Below are 23,128 nucleotides of genomic sequence, written 5' to 3' on the forward strand. Positions count from 1 at the left end.
AGGAGTTATTTTGGCATCCATCTTCTCCTCTCAGTTACAAACCAGAAGCTTTAGAAGAAATAATTCTGTTTTTCTTATCTTATCTTAGCCTCTTCAACTGTATACAATGCACACGTAAGGCTATGAGGTCCAGTTGTGCTTTGACTTTCAGCAAAATCTAAATGTGGGGCAATTTGGGACAGAGAGACTCAAAACTTTTCAGCGTTAAGTCTACATTCCAAAATGATCTTAAACGAAATGAACTAAATGTCTGGTTTCAGAGTAAGGCAGACCCTCTCTTCTTATTCATGTTCTAAGGAGAAATTTCCTGACCGTTAGAACGATTATGCAACCCGTGGAACAACTTGCCTCCAGAAGTTGCGACCGCGACTTGGATAACAACCAACTTACACAGGTCGTTCTCGACTTACAAACATTTGTTGAGGGACCGTTCAAAGTTACAACGGCGCAGGAACAAGTGACTCGTGACCGTGCTCCACACTTACGACCGTCGCTGCCTCCCCACGGTCACATGATCCAAATTCAGACACTTGACAACTGACTCACATTTACGAAGGTTGCAGTGTCCCGGGGGTGTGTGTGTGTCACGTGATCCCCTTTTGCGACCTTCTGACAAGGTGGGAAGCCATGTCACTAACTTCACAGCAGCGGTGATTCACTTAACAATGTTGGCACAACAAGGTCATAAAATGGGGCAAAACCCCCTTGACACGTGTTTCACTTAGCAGCAGAAATGTTGAACTCTTAAGAGTGGACATAAGGCCGAGGACGACCTTTTATTTATGTATCTGTGGATTTACCTCTTTGTATTTCAACGCTCTGATTCTCAAAGGCTGAAAGGCAAATCCGTTCAGTTTAAAAGACCCCTCTCACTTGGTCCAAAATACACATGGAAGGATGGAAACTGCGAATCTGGTTCGTGGCAAGACAAAGAGGACAAAAATAACTGAAGATTGTCTATTAAAAATATGCGCTTGCCTTTCCAGAAGAACCACGGAGAGACAAGCCAACCAATGAAACAGGCAGAAGGATGGAAATGAGTAAATATTTTTTCCCCACAAGGTTATAACTAGACAGAACTGTGTGGACAGAGACAAGGTGATGTGAAGTGTTAGTACCACTTTTACAACGCCTCGGTAAGGCCACACTTGGAATACGGCATCCAGTTTTGGTCGCCCCAATGTAAAAAAAGAAAAAAAAAAGGTTGAGACTCTGGAAAGAGTGCAGAGAAGAGCAACAAAGATGATCAGGGGACTGGAGGCTAAAACATATAAGGAACGGTTGCAGGAAATGGGGATGTCTAGTTTAATGAAGAGAAAGATGAAGGGGGACATGATAGCAGTGTTCCAGTATCTCAGGGGCTGCCACAAAGAAGAGGGAGTCAAGCTATTCTCCAAAGCCCCTGAAAGCAGGACAAGAAGCCACGGTTGGAAACTAGTCAAGGAGAGAAGCAACCTGGAACTAAGGAGAAACTTCCTGACTGTTAGAACAATTAACCAGTGGAACAACCTGCCTCCAGAAGCTGTGGATGCTCCAACACTGGAAGTTTTTAAGAAGAGACTGGACAACCATTTGTCTGATATGGTAAAGGGTTTCCTGCCTGAGCAGCGGGTTGGACTAGAAGACCTCCAAGGTCCCTTCCAACTCTGTTATTCTGTATACCCTGTAAGGGCTGAATCTGGAAAGGTGGTGGCAACTTCTACTCCAAAGCACCAAAGGGCAGGGGAAGAAATAATAAGTGGAAGCTTGTTAAGGAGAGATCCAACACAGAATTTAAGGAAAGATGTCCTGACAGTAAGAACGATTCATCAATGGAAGAGTTGGCCTCCTGGAGTTATTGAGTACTCCATTGCTGGAGGTTTTCAAAAGTAGACTGAACAAGATAAGGTCTCCTGCCTTAAACCGGGGGTTGGACTAGAAGACCTCTGGGGTGCCCTCCCCGCCCTAGGATTCTACATTCTATGGTGCTTCATTCATGCTGAGAGATCTAACAGGTCAACGTAGTTCAATCGCCCCAAGGCTATCAAAAGAAAGGGCGTGTACCCTTTAATTTGAAAAGGCAGAGAAATCTGGGAAATTCTGCATCACAAGCCTATCTAAAAAGTTTGAATTTGTTGGAACTGTAGACAGGAGACTATCCGCTGGGCATAAAGGTTCGTTATTTGTCAGCAATAAGAAACTCATTTAGCCATGTCGTACCTTAAAGAGTCCTCTCAAATTTTGAATGGGGTAAGCATTTGGAGAGTCAAAACTTTTTTTTTTTTAAAAAAAGAAATCTGGTGTAATGCCAGAGAATATACAGCTTTTTCTTTTGGCCAGGACTGAAATTTGAGGGAAAAATAAAAAGCAAACGTGAGGGATTATGGACAGCTAACATATGTACAGGACACACCCTTTGTATTAAGATTCAGCAGTAACATTAAAAAAATAGACAATTAGAAAGATTGTTTTAGTAGCATCACTTATTTCACAGAATCATATATTTGTTTTTTGCAATCAAGCAATCTACACACAGAATAAGAAGAGGTCCAGAAGTGAATTAACTTCTTGACTTTTGCAACCCCACAGATCCTTGATAAACAACCCATGTTTGTCTTTAGTGAAAATATATGCATGAAGAACAAATGAGATAATTGTATATTCAGTCATTTTCTGTCCCTGAAGGAACATTGGGAGAAAAAAAAATGTTTTAATTCGGTGATGTAAAAATTCAAGTTGATTTAACGCAGAAACTCAAAGTTGTGTTGAAACGTATTAAGCTTTGGAGAGGGGGGTAAAAACATCACACCAAACCACCCTAATCTTTTAGTACTCTCCAGTGCCGACTTAAAATAAAATGAATGAAAAGACTATCTTACGCGCACTTAAGGCATACAGCTTTACCGGGGGTTTTGTGTGTGTGTGTGTGTGTGTGTGTGTGTGTGTGTGTGTGCTCTGCACGCCTCTGTCCAAGGAATTATTTTATCCTCCAGAGCTGCCACTAACAATGAAAAGCTACTTTTGGAAGCTGAAAGGAAGGACCAGCTTCAAATCAAACACCAGTTAAAACAATCTTTCACGCAACCCTGTCGATTTGCACCAAGGTCTCTAGAAGCCAAGACTGGAAGAAGGGCTCTCCAAACTTCAAAGAAATCTATTTATGGTCCTCCTGCTGTGCTCTCGGATGGAATTCCTCTTCTCTTCAAAACTCCACCATCTCATCTCCTAGGTAGGAGGACAAAAGAAGATCAAAGCAAGGGAGAAGGTCCTACCTTGGCTACCCAGTTAAACAGGGGTGACATCCTAGCAAGAGGAGACCCAACGGTGGGCGACCAGCTCCAGTGGCAATGGTCTTCTCCTCCTCGTCTCGATCAGAGCTGGCTCTTCCACATCTGTCTCAAGCATCAGCTCCTTTGCCAAGGAGACCGGGAAACGGAGATTTCCAAAGGGATTGAAGAGGGATACGTTCAGCTTCCTCCTTGGGAAGCAACTCTGAGGTCACTAATCCGGCTGGCTCGCCAGCCCATCAGCTCTCCCCCTAAGGCTGGAGGCAAGAAAGAAAAGGCAGAGGCGGGGCCCAAGAGCCGAAGAGGCCTTCCATTGGCCGTTTCAAAAAGGCAGCTCCGCCCCCCCTCCTTCTCAAGAGGAGGAGGAGGAGGAGGAGGAAGAGGAGGAGGAGGAAGAGGACCAACAAAGACTTCTGTGTAGATCAGTCAGGAAATTGTGAAATGAAGCAGCTGGTGTTGAAGGAACATGCAGGGACACGCCAAGGCAGGGAGGGGAAAATATATATATATATATATATATGAAGGTACGCTGGCAACTTTCAAAGTGTGCTGAATAAAAAGGCAGCATTCAGAATTGGCTGCTTTCAAAGGAACGGCAGCTAGGAGGTGTTAGGACTTGGTGCCGAAATATATTGCAGCCTTCAAACCAAATACCGCCCTTGCTGGCTGAAGGGAGAAGGGAAAGCCCAGCCTACAGTTCAGTGGAGCCATTTTTTAGGGTTTCATCCCACGGGCCCCAAAAGCAGAAGGATAATATTTTTTTAAAATATATATATATATATCAAGAGGAGCGTTGAAAGACTCCAAGATTCGATTCCTGGCCAATTTCTGCCTTGAGGCTTAGCGGCTGGTCGGTAACCAATGCCGTGCCGATGCCGATATCCTGGGCCTGTCTTTTGAAGGAGAGGTGAAGGGGGGTGGGGTTCGGGAATGGGAAAAAGAAATACAAAAAAATGAAATACCCTTCCCCAGCCCCTAACCCACTTTTGGCCTCTTCAGAAGGAGGAAGCATGAATTGTTAAGCTGTGCTAAGATCTCTCTCTCTCTCTGTGTGTGAAGTCCTTGTTCTCTGGGCTTGGTGGTTTTCCTTGCAGACGTTTCATTACCAAACTAGGTAACATCATCAGTGGTAGAAGGGAGAAGGGTTTGCAAGGAGGAGGAGGAGAAGGAGGACTGTGGGGTCCTTGGTGCTCTCTGAGCTTGTTGGTTTTCTTGCAGACATTTCATTACCAAACTAGGTAACATCATCAGTACTAGAAGGGAGAAGGGTTTGCAAGGAGGAGGAGGAGGAGGAGGAGGAGGAGGAGGAGGAGGAGGAGGAGGAGGAGGAGGAGGAGGAGGAGGACGACTGTGGGGTCCTTGGTGCTCTCTGAGCTGGGTGGTTTTCTTGCAGACGTTTCATGACCCAACTAGGGAACATCTTCAGTGCTAGAAGGGAGGAGGAGGAGAGGAGGAGGAGAAGAAGAGGAGGAGGAGGAGGAGGAAGACGACGAGGAGGAGGATTGTGGGGTCCTTGGTGTTGTCTGAGCTGGAAAGTTTTCTTGCAGATGTTTCATGACCCAACTAGGGGACATCTTCAGTGCTCGAAGGGAGAGGGATGCTGTGGAGAGGAGGAGGAGGAGGAGGAGGGGGAGAGGGAGGAAAGAGGAGGAGAAGGAGGAGGAGGACTGCAGGGTCCTTGCTGTGCTCTGAGCTGGGTGGTTTTCTTGCAGACATTTCATGACCCAAACTAGATAACATCACTACGGACAAGACTAGCAATGATGATGTTACCTAGTTTGGTTCATGAAACGTCTGCAAGAAAAGAACCCAATATATTGGCTGAATCGCATACCGCTCAAACGTATTTCAGCCTCCATCCATTGGATCTTGATCGGCTGTTTGCAAAAGAGCTAACGAAAAAAAAAATAACAATCTCGGGAGCAGTTACTTTAAAATGGGGGAAGCTGCCAAACTGCCATTCTTCTACTTCCTTTGAAAGCCTTTTGCTAAAAGTGAGGACGGACATTTTATCTAGCAGATGTCTTTTTCCAGAGGCTGCAAACATGGTTCCGGATGGTTGGCGGGATGAAGAGAAGGAGAGAAGAGTTATAATCCAAATCGGTTATATTCTTTATCCTGGCAAGCTTTAAGAGGTGTGGCCTTCAGCTTTCACAATTCCCTAGCCAGAATTCCCCAGTCTAGGCATCTTCAAATTGGCAGGGTTGTGAAACGGGCAAGAGTCATGAAAAAGATGTTATATAGACCGATGTTTCCTATACTGGACAATGTTAAGACATGTGGAGCTCAATTATCGGGATTCCCCAAGGCAAAAGAGAAGTGAAACGGATGAAACTCCCGTCCATTTCTCTTCAGCTTCCTTGTCTGGGCTGTAGAAAAATTCCAAAACCCTTCAGAGAAGCCAAACGGCCTGGGTCAATCCTGATGGCCTGTTAAGATGGCTTAAGAAGGATAAGGTAAAGGTAAAGGTTTCCCCCGCACATGCGTGCCAGTCGTTTCTGACTCTAGGGGCCGGTGCTCATCTCCGTTTCAAAGCCGAAGAGCCAGCGCTTGTCCGAGGACGTCTCCGTGGTCATGTGGCCGGCATGACTAGACGCCAAAGGCGCACGGAATGCCGTTACCTTCCCACCGGAGTGGTCCCTATTTTTCTACTTGCATTTTTTACATGCTTTCGAACTGCTAGGTTGGCAGAAGCTGGGACGAGTAACAGGCGCTCACTCTGCTACGCGGCACTCGGGATTCGACCCGCCAAACTGCCGACCTTCTGATCGACAAGCTCAGCATCCTAACCCACTGAGGGTGCATTTATTAGTCATAACAATATGGATATGTTTGAATGAGCCAGGGTGTAAGATGCAGGCAGGAACAGCCTGCGCGGAACAGCCCCACCAATTGTGTGCGCAGGAATATGTGTGCAGCACATGGGCTAGATCCAATCAATCAGAATGGAGCTGGAAGGGACCTTGGAGGTCTTCTAGTCCAGCCCCCCGCTTAAGCAGGAGAACCTATGCCATCTCAGACAAGTGACGGTCCAGTCTCTTCTTAAAAATCTCCAGTGATGGAGCACCCACCATTTCGGGTGGCAGGCTGTTCCACTGGTTGATGACCCTCCCTGTTAGGAAGTTTCTCCTTAGTTCCAGGTTGCTTCTCTCCTTGTTTAGTTTCCATCCATTTTTTTTTCTTCTCTTGCCTTCTGCTCCTTTGAAACCTTTTTTTTTTTTGGCCTGGTGCTTTCTTCCTAAATCTAGATGGGAGAACTCACAAAAGGTGGTGGAAAATGAGAAAGCTAAGATCCTGGGGGACTTCCAGATCCAGACAAACAGACAGTTTACTAACCAATCAACCAGACATTGTCGTATTAAACAAGAACTAGGAGGAGGCAGGATGGCCTGGAAGAGGGGTGACTGTTCCAAACTCACCCAGCTGACTTTCACGGCTAAGGCCGGACTTGAACTCAAGGTCTTGCTAGCTTTAGAGGTTAAAAGTTTATTCCGAGAACGTAGTCACAGAATCGGGCAACACTGATTCATTCCAAACTACTTTTTTTTTCTTTTTTCTTTTTCTTTTTTAAAAAATTGCACCGCCTTTTAGAGTCTGCAATCCACCAGAGTCTGCCCAGAATTCTGTCTGAAGGCTTGCAAAATTATGCCACTAGCAACCTTGCAATAAGAGTTGTGTCGGTACTCATGCTTTAGGTTTCCTGTCTGGATTACCTCAAAGTCTTGCAAGACTCAAAAGCCCTTCCCTTAACTTGACTTTCCAGATAAGGATTCTCTCCTTGTGGTCCCCACTCCCCTGAGAAGCTGCAACGTTGTCACGGGGAGTCCGCAAAGGCTTGAAGAAACGTTATGGTTGAAATCGTAAGTCTTGGTGGCCCGGGGCCACAAAGGTTATTTAAAGGGGGTCCGCGGTGGGAAAAAAAAGTGGAGAATCACTGCCCTTACATTAATTCTCCCAACCGATTTACACTGGAGAACATACTAAATCGTTCATGTTCTGGGTAATGAATGTACAGATGGTCCTTGACTTATAAAAGCTCATTTAGAGACCATTCGAAATTACAACAGCACTGAATAAAATGACATGACATTTTTTTTTAACACCTCCGGGTGTTGCAGCCTCCCCGTGTTCACATGATTTACTTTGAGGATGCATATTTTATGACGGTCGCAGCATCCCGGCGTCTCGTGATCCCCTTTTGCGACCTTCTGACAAAGCAAAGTCAAGGGGGCAAGCCGGAGTCACTTAACCGCCGTGTTACTAATTGAACAACGGCGGCGATTCACTTAAACAAACGGGGCAAAACGTACCTAACCAGTGTTTCACTTAGCGACATAAATCCTGAGCACAGTTGTAGTCGTATGTCGGGGACCAGCTGTACTGCATCAGGCATGAAGTAAATCTGACTTGGGAAGCAATGCATACTACATGTAAAATTTTGAAAGAGAATCTTACTCTTGGAAAAAGATTGATCTTTTCATGCACTAATCCATCAATGTTCTTAGTAGGCCCACTTCTAGAGAAAAAAGCAGTCCTAGGCTGCATTAACAGAGGGATAGAATCCAAATCATGCAAACTGTTTTATAGGACCTTGGTAAGACCACACTTGCAATGATACTGCATCCAGTTTTGGTCCCCAAAATATAACTAGCCAACACTCCAGAAGACAGGCTTAAGATACAGAAGGATCTTGACAGTCTTCAACACTGGGCACTATCTAACAAAATGAAATTCAACAGTGAGCATAAGTAAGGTTCTACATTTAGGCGAGAAAAAGCAAATGGACAGGTATAGAATAGGGGGTACCTGGGTCAATAGTAGCAACTGTGAGAGGGATCTCGGAGTCCTAGTGGACAGTCACCTAAATAGGAGCCAGCCGTGTGCTCCAGCTGCCAAAAAAGCCAACACGGTGCTAGGCTGCATTAACAGAGGGATAGAATCAAGATCACACGAAGTGTTAATACCACTTTACAACGCCTTGGTAAGGCCACACTTGGAATCCTGCATCCAGTTTTGGTCACCACGATGTAAAAAAGATGTTGAGACTCTAGAAAGAGTGCAGAGAAGAGCGACAAAGATGGTCAGGGGACTGGAGGCTAAAACATATAAGGAACGGCTGTTGGAATTGGGAATGTCTAGTTTAATGAAGAGAAGGACGATAGGGGACATGATAGCAACATTCCAGTATCTCAGGGTTTGCCCCAAAGAAGAGGGAGTCAAGCTATTCTCCAAAGCACCAGAAGGCAGGACAAGAAACAAAGAATGGAAACTAAGCAAGGAGAGAAGCATCCTGGAACTGAGGATAAATTTCCTGACAGTGAAAATAGGGGCTTGGACTAGAAGACCTCCAAGGTCTGTGAAAAAGATGTGGAGACTTTAGAAAGAATGCAGAGAAGAGCAGCTAAGATGTTGAAGGGCCTGGAGACGAAAACATATGTAAAAAAAACGATTGCAGGAATTGGGTCTGTCTAGTTTAATGAAGAGAAGGACGAGGGGTGACATGATAGCAGTCTTCCAATATCTCAGGGGCTCCCACAAAGAAGAATGGGGTCAACCTGTTCTCCAAAGCGCCTGAAGGCAGGACAAGAAGCAACGGATGGAAACTCATCAAGGAGAGAAGCCACCTCGAACTAAAGAGAAACTTCCTGACAGTGAAAACAATCAGTGGAACAATCTGCCTCCAGAAGTTGTGGGTGTTCCAACTAGACGTTTTAAAGAAGAAACTGGGCAATCATTTGTCTGAGATGGTGTAGGGTTTCCTGCTTTGAGCAAGGGGTCGGAATAGAAGACGTCCAAGGTCCCTTCCAACTCTTCTTATTCTGTTAAAGAAACAAGATTTCCCTTTTCAGTTTAAAGCTGGAAAGCGATAGAGAATATTGGTATAGAAAAGGCAAGTGCTAACCTAAAGTTTAAAGCCTCCAGGAAGCACCTTGGGTCCCTGTTTCAGAATTAAACCCCCGCTCCTGTTTCATGCGTCCATAAATCAAGCTGGTTTAATTTCCTTAAGAAACGGAAATAGCATCATGCTCTCAGCTCTGTTAAGCTGTGGTCAGCAAAAACATCCAAGGCAGATTAATTTAGATTGCCTGATGTCATGGAATAAGTTATTCAGAAGCAAAATGTGATCCAGTCTCTATAAGGGAAGGAAAAGTAATTAGTTTATGAGGTGGGATCAAAACTTCCCAGTATAAAAAGCAGGCCTCTTCAAACTTGGCCCTTTTATGACTTGTGGACTTCAACTCCCAGAATTCCTCAGCCAGGCAGGCTGGCTGAGGAACTCTGGGAGTTGAAGTCCACAAGTCATAAAAGGGCCAAGTTTGAAGACCCCTGACCTAGCTACACTCCGGAATGAAATCTGAGAAACTTAACAGTGCTAGAAGCGAGGAGAAAAATCCAAAATCTTCCTTCTTGCAGACGTTTCATTACCCAACTAAGTAACAACATCAGGGCATTGATATTACCTAGTTTGGGTAATGCAAGGACTGCAAGAAAATCAGCCAAGCTCAGAGAACATCATGGAGCCCTTATTCCAACCCTGAGCTACAAATCTTTTTTTCTTTATTGATGAGATCCATGTTAAGTACTCAAGAAAATTGGACCAATATCCTTTTTTCATCAAACTTTTTTTGTGTGGATATTTTTCTCTTTTTTTAAAAAACCGTATTTTACGGCATCACAGCATGCTCGCTGCTTTTACGGACCATTGCAAATGCCGTAATGTGGTAAGAATGCAGAGGAGTAACCGAACAAGTGTGAAAGTACAGGACTTGTTTACTGATGGAGAGGCAACATGACTCATTGGACACACGTGTCGGATGACTCCGTCTGTACCCAGGGATTACAGAAAGGCCATCATTGTTATTCTAATAGCAAGGGAAAAGTGGTAAGAGTAAACGCAGAAAGAATGACAAATTAAACATTCCTAGAAAGATAGCTACCAGAATTTTAATTGAAAGAAGACGAGAAATGGTGATGAGGTGGGGGTTTATGAGAAATGCATGAATGTGGGGGGGGAAAAACCCCACCAGTTTACTGCGTGTTTGTTCATTCAGAGAAAGGGTGTAATAAGGTGAATTCAAATTACGCACACCTCTGCGTATAAATTGAAGGGTGGATCCTAAATCTTTTAATCATCTGATGGAATTAAAGCATGGATAAGGATACAGGATGTGTTTAATTCCTTTGGCTGTTTAATGTATTTATGGATAAATGTGCAAGGAATACTTATTTTCGGAGCCTACACCAAGTCAACATTGGGGGATAGCAAATTTACAGAATTTACAAAATTTTGCCACCGTACCATGAGAATCGGCGTGCATTAACTTAAAAGCGTCGACAAATATTTTTAAGCACAGGTAAGTCCTCGACTTACAACAGTTCACTGAGTGACCGTTCAAAGGCACTGGAAAAAGTGACGTACGAGCGTTTTTCATACTTACGACCTTTGCAGCATCCCCCCGTGATCAGGCGATCCAAATTCACAGGCTGGGCAGCTGGTTCATACTTACGACCGTTGCTGGGTCCTAAGGTCACATGACCCCCGAGTTTACTAACTTAATCAACCGCACTGGTTGGCTTAGCAACGTAGGGCGAGAGAGGTCGTAAAACGGGGCGCTTCACTCGCTTTGCGAATGTCTCGCTTAACAGCGGACATTCTGGGCCCTATTGCTGTCGTAAGTCGAGGACTACCTGTACACAGCCCCGATACGTCCAACAGGCTTGCAGCTATTTTTATAAAAGCCAATGAAACAATTTGTGACTCCTGGCAGAACTTAAAAAGAAATATCTCAGACACAGATTGCAATTGGAAACCGTGCCGGCTTCAGCCCCGTTTATGTTGGCAGAAGTCAACTGAAAGCAATTCACATCAGCAGAGAATTAAAAATGATGAATTGAGCGATGTTAGACCTCGGCTGCATTTTTAAACGAGGTGTCCAACCTCGGCCGGCGATCCTATACGCCCAACTATCAACACTGTTTTCTTTACGCATTGCTATCAAAGCCGTGTTCTTTTCAAAGTCCAGTTCTGTGTTCTGTACCAGCCTCCTACCGGCCCTGCAGAAAAGGCAGGGACAACCCCTTTTACAAGAAGGCAAGAGGCTGGAACTAAGCCTGCCAAATTTATTAACATAAAAACATAAACAGAGCAAACAGAGCAAAGAGAGCAAAGAGAGCAAACACGAACCATGAAACAGGAGCTATTCAAACGGTTGCCTTCAGCAAACCAGCCCTCCCACGCATTCCCCTTTTGAACAGTTCAGGGCGTGGCTTCTCTCTGCCTCCTTCCGAGGTGCCCCATTGCCTTCCTCTGTTTACTCCTGATTGACTGCCTCCTGCGTCGGGCGTCCTTGAACAGGGCCAGCTGTGGGTCATCTTCATCCACGCTGTCAGGCTCACACAGCTGGGTCTCCGTCGTGACCAGGTGGGAGGGGCCTGGCTGAGGGCTCTGCGGAGCCTCAATACTATCCTCAGCAAGGTCTCCAACACCCCCCTCCTCCTCCTCTGAATCGTCCGACCTAACTGCCGAACCCACAGGCTGACCCTGAATCACAACATTCTGCCCATATGTACAAAGCAAAATATTTTAAAATGAAAGGGGGGGAAAACAGTTAAAAAGTATAGGACTCCTGACCACAACCGACTCCATCATTTCTGTTGTTAAGTGAGATGGTTAAGTGAATTTTGCCCCGTTTTACGACCAACAGAAGCCCAGAAGACAAACTCGGGATTCAGAAAGAGCTTAACAAACCTGAACAATGGGCCCTGTCCAACAAAATGAGTTTCAGTGTGGGGAAAAGCAAAGTTTTTACATTGAGGCAGGAAAAATCAAAGGTTTAAATACAGATCAGGTGAGACCTGGCTTAAAAACAGTGACTGTGAGAGGGACCTTGGCATCCTAGTGGGAGATCACTTGACCGTGAGCCAGCCGTGTGTAGCAGCAGCCAAAAAAGCTAATACAATCCTGGGTTGTATAAACAGAGGCATAGAATCAAGATCACTCCAAGTATTAGTACCACTTTATAAAACCCTAGTGAGACCCACACCTGGAATACTGCAGCCAATTTTGGTCACCATATTACAAAAAAAGATGTTGAGACTTGGGAAAAAGTTCAGAGAAGAGCAACTAAGATGATCCAAGGCCTGGAGACTAAAACATACAAAGAACGGCTGCAGGACTTGGGTTTGGCTAGTCTAAAGAAAAGAAGAAATAGGGGAGACATGATAGCAGCGTTCCAGTATTTGAGGGGCTGCCACAAAGAAGAGGGGGTCACATTATTCTCCAAAGCACCAGAGGGCAGGCCAAGAAACAATGGAGGAAACTCATGAAGGAGGGAAGCAACCTAGAACTAAGGAGAAATTTCCTAACAGTGAGGACAATTAACCAGTGGAACAGCTTGCCTCCAGAAATCATGGGTGCTCTATCACTGGAAGTTTTTAAGAAGAGACTGGACAGTCACTTGTCTGAGATGGTATAGGTTCTCCTGCTTGAGCAGGGGGTTGGACTAGATGACCTCCAAGGTCCCTTCCAGCTCTATTCTATTCTAAAAATTTAAATGTGAGTCAGTTGCCCAGCAGCTGAATTTTGATCGCGTGACTACGGGGATGCGGCAATGGTCGTTAAGTGTGACATGCGGTCATAATTCTTCAGTGCCGTTCCAACGGTCGCTAAACGAACTGCTATAAGTCAAGGACTACCTGTATAAGATTTAAAAAAAAAACCTCGGTGCCTAAACAAAAGAATACCTGACGTGCATCTCAGCCAAGGTTGAATAGGATCCTGAACTGTGCAAATGAACCTAGGAACATTTTTCAAACTAAAATACGATCAGTGTTGGCTTGAAAAATACACATTTTCAAGTCAGGGGCTCCAGGAGTAGGAATTACAAGAAAAAGGTAATCAAATCACATCATCCTGTGTTTTTTTTGGAAGGATGGAGACCGAAGCTAAAGCTCAAAGACTTTGGCCACCAAATGAGGAAAAAAAGGACTCCTGATATTGGGAAAGAGGGAAGGCCAAAGGAGAAAGGGTCGGCAGACGAGAAGATGGTTAGATATTTCAGAGATGCTTTTTTTTTTTTCAGGAGACCACCGGACCTTCGTGTTTTTGTTCTTTGAAGACGTTTCGCTTCTCATCCAAGAAGCTTCTTCAGCAATGTTAGATGGTTAAATGGTGTCCTTGACGCAATGGACATAAAATTTGGGCAAACTCCAGTAGACAGTGGAGGATGGTGGTGGTGGTGGGAAGCTGCTGTGCTGTGGTCCATGGGGTTGCATAGACTCGGACGGGACTTAGCAACTGCACAGCCACAGTGTACGGCTGTGAGAGTTGGACCGTAAGGAAGAATCTATGTTTTGAACCACGTTCTTGAGGGTCCTTTGGGCTGCAAGGAGACCAAACCAGCCCATCCTAAAGGCAGTCAACCCTGGCCGTTCTTTGGAAGGGCAGAGACTGAAGTTGAAGCTCAAAGACTTTGGCCACCAAATGAGATTTGAGGACTCACTGGGGGAGATGCTCATGTTGGGAAAGATGAAAAACCAAAGGAGAAGGGGATGGCAGAGGAGCAGATGGTTAGATGGTGCCATCAACACAAGGAACATGAATTTGGACAAATTCCAGGAGACAGTGGAGGAAGTGGGCGGTGGGGTGGGGGCTGGCATGCTGTGGTCCATGGGTCCACGAAGAGTCAGATAGAACTTAGCAGCTGAACAGCAACAACAATCAAAGCACAATAACTACCTGTAGGTTTTTCGGCAGCTTTGTATCTTACTGGTTTAGCAGTAGAGTCGGCCACACCAGCTAACTATAGGAGCCAGCCGTAGGAGCCAAGGTTACCACCCTCTCAAGACATAATGTGATTTGTTTAGTTTTGGCCTGGAGCAAACCTAGCAACTTTGAAGACTCGTGAAGGTCCAACTCCCAGAATTCCCAGCAATTCTGGCTGAGGAATTCTGGGAGCTGAAGTCCACGAGACTTAAAAGTGGTCACTGTGGTTTTTAATGTCGCTGTCCACATCTCATCAGGGTGCAGATAATCAGCAGCAAAGGGTTGGGCTAGAAGACCTCCAAGGTCCCTTCCAGCTACATGATTCTATGTTTTGTCGCTGCATCCGACGTACTAAGCAAGGTGGACAGCTCAGTTCTTCTGCGTGATGGAGCTCCACTGTGTGGCTGCAACGAGAAATTACTACCTATAGTAGAAGGATCGCAGGAACGTACGAGGCAGAATGCTGACGGATAAAACTTGGTGAGAATTGCTAAGCTGCTTCTTGTTCTTACAGATACCCTTGGATTATGAAATACACAGCATCTATCATTGTAGTGTTTAAAACATTGCAAAGATTTCCTCCTAGGTGTTCAGATTTTTTTAAAAAAATGATTTGTTTAAATGTTCAGGATTTGTAGACTTCTCTGGCCTCATGAGCGTTGGCAAGCCTCCATTCTCCAGCCTGCCGAGATTTGCTTCGATCCACTTCCACAAATTTGTCCCTTGTAGGAGAGACACCTGAAGGGATTTTATTATGCTTAAGGTTGAAGTTAGTAATATTGATGTTAGTAGTGACACTTTTAGGGATGCGGTGGCTCAGTGGGTTAGGACGCTGAGCTTGTCGATCAGAAGGTCGGCAGTTTGGCAGGTTGAATCCCAGTTCTGGCTGGAGATCTGTTGAGAATGGGATCCCTTTGACATCCAGCCCTGCAGCATTCAGAGTAACCTGAACCCCCCTCACTGGGCTGCATTGCTGGCGTGATAGAAATAATTCCCGAAGGACAGTGGGATCCAAGGAATGACTTATTTTCAGAAAATAAAAATAAAATAATAATTGCAGGAGATAATCCTTTATTCTCTGCCCTGCTTGCTTTGAAGCCAGCCGAAGTCATAACTGGGACGACTTAGAACAGTTCGTTTAATGGCAGTGCAAAGTTGCAACAACCCTGGGAAAAGTGACATGTCCGCTTTTCAGCGTTATGACCTTTGCAGCATCCCCGTTAATCATGTTATCAAAATTTCCGAGGCTTGGCAACTGACTCGTACTTATGAAGTTTGCAGTGGGGTCCCTGGGGGGGTGTCTTAAAATGGGGCAAAACCCACTTTACCAATGTTTTTGCGTAGCGGCCTAAATTTTGGGCCCTGTCTTTTTGACGATTATCGTTATAAATATTTTATTCATTTTCTAATTTTACAGTCGAAGGGACAGGGTGGCTCAGTGGGTTAGGACGCTGAGCTTGTCAATCAGAAGGTCAGCAGTTTGGCGGGTCGAATCCCGAGTGCCGTGTAGCAGAATAAGCGCCTGTTACTCGTCCCAGCTCCTGCCAACCTAGCAGTTCGAAAGCACATAAAAATGCAAGTAGAAAAATAGGGACCATGACGGTGGGAAGGTAACAGCGTTCCGTGCGCCTTTGGTGTCTAGTCATGCCGGCCACATGACCACGGAGACGTCCTCGGACAAGCGCTGGCTCTTCGGCTTTGAAACGGAGATGAGCACCGGCCCCTAGAGTCGGAAATGACTAGCACGCATGTGCGGGGGAACCTTTACCTTTGCAATCATCTTTGTTTGTGTGCAAGCAGCTTTCTAGGTGCTTTATATTGGGAAATTAGTTACATAAAAGCAAATGTTTCATGCTTTAGGTACAGGGGATTGCTTACATGAAAAGAGCATGGTGAGGGGAGGGGGGAGAAGGGCACTGTGGTGGAGCCTGGGTTGTTGTGTATGAGTCATCATTCTAGGAATTATTTTTCCTGTACCTTTTGGTTCCTACTACCAAGACCAGATCTCTTTGTTCTGGAAAGGTACAAAAGGTGGAAGACATCTTTCCCCGGTTGTTGCCTTCATCTCTCTACCAGCCACGAAGAGAGAGGTGGCCAGCCAACTCTTATTTTGATCAAAATAAAAGTGGTTTGCTTGCTGAAACCTCGGCGCAGGAGTTTCTTTGGGCTCTTTAAAATTCCTGAGTCACGCTGGGGCAATGGTGAGGCTAAGCGGGAAGCCTTACGCACCGAATTGTGAAAGTGAACGCGCGGTATGGGCGAGAGTCTCCACCACTCATGCTAGACGGTGCCCTTATTGTTCTGATTCAAGTCATTTTCCTTTCTCCCTCCCCCCTCCCTCTTCTCGTAAAGGGAGCGAAAGCTCACTCCGTGCGCTCTGTCAAGACATGACACAGCACACGGGGTGGTGCGTTGCTTGTTTAGACAAAAAAAAATCTCGTCCTCTATTAATAGGACAGTGGGAGAAGCTCAGATCACATTTTCAGGCCACGGTGGGGTGGGATTATGTGTGTCGTTCCGAAGGGTTCGAGCTGGCTCAGTCCGCGGCAATCTTGTGGGTGGCTGTTTTTTCCTGGATCTGAATCCCTTCAAAACACCGGTTGCAACTATTAAATATCACCACATCAAAGAAACTAAGTTGATGTTGAACATGATAACAGCAGCACGGTTACTGGTGGGACAATATTGGAAGAAGGATAGTTTGCCCACTATAGAAGAATGGGTGTTTAAAGTTTCGAATCTTGCAGAAATGTCTAAGATTTCTGCTTATTTGAAAGATCACTCACAGGAAAGATATATTTCAGTTTGGAGGAGATGGATAAATTATATTCAGAACAAATATGGCACTAAAAAGTTCCATTTAGCTTATGAGTGGATTTTAGTGGGATATTCTTATTGGCACGTTGTTTGTAGTTATATTAAAGGGGAGTCAAAGCACATTATGAATTTGGTTAATTGTATATTATGCATAATTTTTATTTAGAATATGATTATTGTAACTATAATCCTGTATTTAGCTCTGGGAAGTGGGGGGGGGAAGTGGGTGGGTTTGGGCTGGGGGGATTTGGGGATGTATTGTAAAATCTTGTTTTTGTAAAACTCTTTAATAAAAAAAGAAACTATTAAATATAACTCCACGACTCTTTCTGAGCATTCGAGAGAAGGATAAAGAGAGGGACAGCAGGAAAAAGTGTTGCGTGTCATTGTGCACAAAGAACATGGAATAAACAGAGTGGGAAGGGACCTTAGGGGTCTTCCAGTCCAACACCCCCCCCTCTCAAGCGGGAGACCCCGTATCGTTCCAGATAAATGGCTGTTCGGCCTCTTCTTTTTTTTAAAAAAAAAAAGCCTTCCAATCCTATTATTCTAATAATCAAGCTTGCCATGTCCTATTGCTGTTGATCACTTCAGCGAGCTCTGATGATTATTGTCCGAATTCTGCTGATTACCCATCTTATTATAAAGACAATTCTTTCCAATTCCTCCTTCCCTTCATCGCAGGAAAGAGAGCAAAAATTAATTTTGTCCGACGTACTGTGAATTTTCCAGCTCTTGAAGTGAGAATTGGGTTTTGAGTAGAGGTACTGGGTTTTTTTAAATTTGCTAAATTAATAGAAAGAAATTTAAAGAGAGAGAGAGAAAGAGGGAAGGAGGGAGAGGGGGAGAGGGAGGGAGGGAGAGGGAGGGGCAGAGAGAGAGAAAGAGGAAGAGAGGGAGAGGGAGAGGGAGAGAAAGACGAATTGTATGGAAAAGATCATGTTTGATCATATGGAGGCTTAATAATCAAACTAGAAGCGGATATTCTGGAAACTACATTAAATTGTCGAAGTCACCCCACTGACTTTTGTGTCTAAGGTGGAACTAGAACTCACTGTTTCCTACTTTCTTGCCAGGTGCCTTAACCTCTAGTCTAGACCAAACTGGAAGCAGCAGTCAGAACTGGCAATCTTCGTTATTGTGCATTATTGAGCATTTACTAGAAACACTTCTAATGGTCGCAGAAATAGGTCGCCAATAGCATGACGTGGGTGAAGTCAAATGGGCCCGTTGGGTTTATGTCTGATCTCAGAAGAAGGAGATAAACCCAGATCAAGAAGAGGGAAACCATCTTTTTTCTTTTTTTTGCCCATCAAGAATAACATGGTGGGATCACGCGACCCCGGGACCCTGAAACTGTCGTAATTATGAAGCAGTTGCCAAGCATTTGAATTCTGATCACCTGACCCCTGAGGATGCTGCGGCGGTTGTTAAGTGTGGAAAAACGGTCATAAGTCACTTTTTTCCCAGTGCTGTCGTAACTTTGAACAGCCGCTAAGCGAACTGTCATAAGTCGAGGACTTTCTCCATTCAATTGGGTTTTGAATCTACCAGTTCAAGCTGACCATAGTCGAAGTCTTCTGTCCCAGATTGGAAAGGAGCCACATTTTAGTTAAAGGCAAGACCATTTTGGTGGTCAGCATTTAAGAGTATAAAGAAAACACACCACGCTGCCGATTTAAAATGAATTCATCCGTCGTTGCATTTCTAAGGGAATTATAGTACTAACGATTAGCTGGAAAGCCTTAATTTAATTGAGAATATTATTTTGCAAAGCTGTGATACATTTAACCCATTTACATGTTGTAGGCCTTCGGGATGTAGAGCAATTATCACAGTCTTGATCACTAATCAGGAACAGATGCTACCACTCAAATTACACTATAGTACAGCAAAAAGATAGTGTTTCATCTGTATCGGTTTACTAATTTCAGACGCATTGTTCAACTTACCAAATAGTAAATTAAATATATATGCTGTGCTTCTTCCAAACAGATCTCCTTGGTATTTCGCGCCTATAGACTCAATCTTGCCAAACTAAAGCATATGCAATGGGAACTATTGAGGAGGAGCCGTCTTCACCCTCTTTCTCTCACACAAACTATCTAAACTGAGATGTCTTTTGCTCCTCCCTCCCAGGAGTCCAAACAACATCTCATCGCATCTGGATTGTACACAAGTAGTATCGACTTACAGCCACCAGGGAGCCCAAAATTTCTGCTGCTATGTGAGGCATTGTTTTGCCCCATTTTACAAGTCTATCTGTACATATGGACAAGACTCTACAAGATGACAGACTTAACTTTCCTTTGTCATTTGGGGTATATCGTCTAGACCAGTGTACCCCAAGCTGTGGGACCCAGCCCACTACCGGTCTGTGGCCTATTTACAACTGGGTTGCGTGAGTGGCTGGCTGGTATGTGCGCATGTGTGTGTGTGTGTGCACAGCCCCACTCGTGCAAGCATTGCAGGCGCTCAGGACGCCACTCACACGAGTGACATGGTGCTCTCGGCCCCACGCACAGGAGCCACAGGTGCTCATGCGTGCACCTGCCCCTCCCACAAAACCATCCCCTCTTCCCCCACTCCGGGCCGCCAACCTGGAAAGTTTGGGGAACTCTGATCTAGACTCGCAGTGTGCAACCTTGGCAACTTTTAAGACCTGTGGACTTTTAAGACCCGTGGCTGGGGAATTCTGGGAGTTGAACTCCACAAGTCTTCAAGTGGCCAAGATTGAACCATCACTCCTCTCCCCTCGCTTTACTCCAAAGACAAAGCAGTCACTTACTTTGGTTTGATCCTCGGCTCTGAAAACGTAGCAGGTACTTTGCTGATTCGTCGCTCCGTCTCTGATCAGGCAGGCAAAGTAACTCGGATCCTGACTGTTGTGAATCAGTTTGTGGACGTTTTGTGGCCTGCACTCAAATAGGCTAGAACAAATCAAAGGATCCCACTGCTGGTTGTTTCCCGAGTCTGCTTCACACCGTATCCTGGCGGGTGAGACATAGATCCGAATTCGGCTAGCGGCAGGGTCTTCCTTCAAAGTCTGAGTGCCGAGCTGTCGGATCTGGGCTACAATCCAAGGAAGCATTGGCATCGTGGTTAAAGAATGCACCGGCAAGGACCCGATCAGCTGAAGGCAGAAATCCATCGAACCATCGCTGGATGCCTCGGGGTTTTTCACTCTGAATGACACAGGTTCCATTTTGAAAAATGGGGAAAGGGCCCATCAACCCAAGCGGTTAGCCAGTCTTGAAATTCTAAGGAAGAAAACAAAAATTACGTCGTCGATATAATCACTTCTACCTGTTCCGAGAATCACGCCAACAAGGAAACGAAACATGGCAACTTCATTTTTTCTGTTTTGTTTGTACGGTGGCATTTATCTTACGACGTTATTACCGCGGACGAAGAAAAATGGGGCTTTTGAAACAACCTGAAAAGGAATGACATCCTTCTGTCTTTTTATAAATACAGGTAGTTCCCCGATTTACAACGGTTCACTTAGTGAATGCCAAAAGTTACGATGACACTGAAAAAGTGACTTATGACCCTTTTTTTCACATGACCTTTGTGGCATCCCCATCCGTGGTGGGATTCAGCAGTTCGCACCAGTTCAGGAGAACTGGTAGCTAAATTCAGGCGAATTCGGAGAACTGGCTGGCTTCTGGAAGTCCAGTCTAGGCCTTGGAGGCCTCCCAGGTCTAGAATGGCCCACTGGAAGTGCATGGATACCACTTCCAGAAGTTCGTTCTAGGCATCGGAGGCCTGGAGGAGGCCTAGAATGGCCCACTGGAAGTGCATGGATACCATTTCCGGAAGTCCGTTCTAGGCATCAGATGCCTGGAGGAGGCCTAGAACGGCCCACTGGAAGTGCATGGATACCACTTCCGGAAGTCTGTTCTAGGCATCGGAGGCCTGGAGGAGGCCTAGAATGGCCCACTGGAAGTGCATGGATACCACTTCCAGAAGTCCGTTCTAGGCATCGGAGGCCTGGAGGAGGCCTAGAATGGCCCACTGGAAGTGCATGGATACCATTTCCGGAAGTCCGTTCTAGGCATCAGATGCCTGGAGGAGGCCTAGAACGGCCCACTGGAAGTGCATGGATACCACTTCCGGAAGTCTGTTCTAGGCATCGGAGGCCTGGAGGAGGCCTCCCAGGCCTAGAACAGCCCACTGGAAGTGCATGATGCCTCTTCCGGAAGTCTGTTCTAGGCGTCGGAGGCCCAGGCCTGCATCACGTAATAGAACCGGTTGTTCAGGTATTTGAATCCCACCACTGATCCCCATGGTCAAGTGAACAAAATTCGGATGCTAGGCCACTGGTTCATATTTATGATGGCAGCAGCATCCTGGGGTATGTGATCCCCTTTTGTGACCTTCTGACCAACAAAGTCAACAGGGAAGCCGGATTTGCTTAACAACCGACTCATCTTTATGATGGTGTCAGCGTCCCGGGGTCGCCTGATCCCCTTTTGCAACCTTCTGACCAACAAAGTCAATAGGGAAGCCGGAATCACTGAACAATCGTGTTACTACTAACTTAACAAGTTCAGGGATTCGCTTAACAACCGTGATAAAGAAAGGTTGTAAAATGGGGCAAACCTGACTGAACAAACGTCTGGCTTAGCCAGAGAAATTTGGGGCTCAATCGTAAGTCGAGGACTGCCTGTATCACTTTTGCTAAGGAAAAAATAATAATAATACAAATTTATATCCACGAAGTCACCCAAAATTTAGCCGAGCTCAGAGGTTACTCTCTTTTTCGCTAGCCTCTTTTCTGCATAACATGCAAGCGTGCGGCCTGTTAAAACTGGATGGAGACAGAGCACCTGCTTCACCACAGCTTATAAGGGAGAAAAATAAATAAATAAACCTGATTTCTCTTCAAATACCATTTAAAAGGATCTTGCTAAAGCATGAAACCGAATACGGGTGGGCCAATTCCAATGAGTGTTCTGTACCAGCCTGCTACCGGCCCTGCAGAAAAGGCAGGGACAACCCCTTTTACAAGAAGGCAAGAGGCTGTAACTAAGCCTGCCAAATTTATGGACACAGAAGCAAACAGAACAAGACACGAACCATGAAACAGGAGCTATTCAAGCGGTTGCCTTCAGCAAACCAGCCCTCCCACGCATTCCCCTTTTATACAGTTCAGGGCGTGGCTTCTCTCTGCCTCCTTCCAAGGTGCCCCATTGCCTTCCTCTGTTTACTACTGATTGACTGCCTCCTGCGTCGGGTGTCCTTGAACAGGGCCAGCTGTGGGTCATCTTCATCCATGCTGTCAGGCTCACACAGCTGGGTCTGAGTAGTAACCAGATGGGAGGGGCCTGGCTGAGGGCTCTGTGAAGCCTCAGGGCTGTTCTCTGCAGGCTCTCCAACATCCCTCTCCTCCTCCTCTGAATCGTCCGACCCAACTGCCGAACCCACAGGCTGACCCTGAATCACAACAATGAGGGTGTCCAACTGTTTTGTCTAAATCCATTTGAATTCTGCCTCCTCACCAAAGGAGAATAAACATTCTCATTACAACAGTGAAATGCAAAATGACCTTTGACCGCCAAGAATGCAGTTATTTTAAACCAATATAGCTTTGTCTTTTTCCTGCACAGTTTGGTGAACGGAGATCCCAATATACGGAGGGTTCAGACAACTTGGAGTCAGTTGGCAAAGGAAGAAAGCTAGAGTAGGACTGAAGAAAATAGAGATTTTCACCCATCGGATGGGATAGTATACTATTGATTAGATGTTTGAATATGGTGGAGAATAGATAATTCCTAGAAATAGAAGTATCATTATAACTAGAAAGATAAGATTTGTAATTAGAATATTAGATTTGGGCATGAGAAGGGAAACAGGAAAATGCTAAGAAGTTTGAATTAAGGGAAGCTTTTGGCTACCCAAATATGACTTACTTTGGAAATATAAACAACAGAGACATTTTGAATGCTGATGGGAAATTAAAATTAAAAAAAGAGAGAGAGAGAGAAAACAGGATGCTAATTGAACATATGGATATTAAGTGCAAATGCAACTAAAGATACGTTTTGGTTAGAAAAGATATCTTAAACTGACATTATTGATATTATTGGAAAAATGTAACAAAGATGTTGATACTCAATTATCTATTTACTGATAACAATGAGAATTGTATTTGCCTAGTGCGGGAAAACAGGGACAATCGGAAGAAGAGAGGAAACATTTAATGGATTAATATTGGATCTAGACTGAAGAAGTTAATATGGACCATTGAATTACTAATGGACCCAGACAACACGTT

General features: G+C 45.1%; 2 protein-coding genes across 2 annotated transcripts in view; both read right to left on the minus strand.

Annotated features, from left to right (window-relative positions):
• The window catches only part of TBC1D1 (TBC1 domain family member 1), a 91,259-nt gene that overhangs the window by 65,508 nt on the left and 2,623 nt on the right, over positions 1–23,128 (minus strand). Inside the window, exon 3 of the mRNA XM_083367891.1 lies at positions 19,637–20,108. Within this exon, the coding sequence (XP_083224017.1) occupies positions 19,637–20,053 (417 nt within the window). The 5' untranslated portion in view covers positions 20,054–20,108. The remainder of the gene's footprint in view (positions 1–19,636; positions 20,109–23,128) is intronic.
• PGCKA1 (PDCD10 and GCKIII kinases associated 1) overlaps positions 5,827–23,128 on the minus strand; it is a 117,597-nt gene continuing 100,295 nt past the window's right edge. Inside the window, exon 4 of the transcript XR_014493088.1 lies at positions 5,827–6,027. The gene's annotated coding sequence lies outside the window, so the exon portion shown is untranslated. The remainder of the gene's footprint in view (positions 6,028–23,128) is intronic.

The sequence above is a fragment of the Vipera ursinii genome, assembly GCF_947247035.1.
Source record: "Vipera ursinii genome assembly, chromosome: 7".
Taxonomy (NCBI): Eukaryota; Metazoa; Chordata; class Lepidosauria; order Squamata; family Viperidae; genus Vipera; species Vipera ursinii.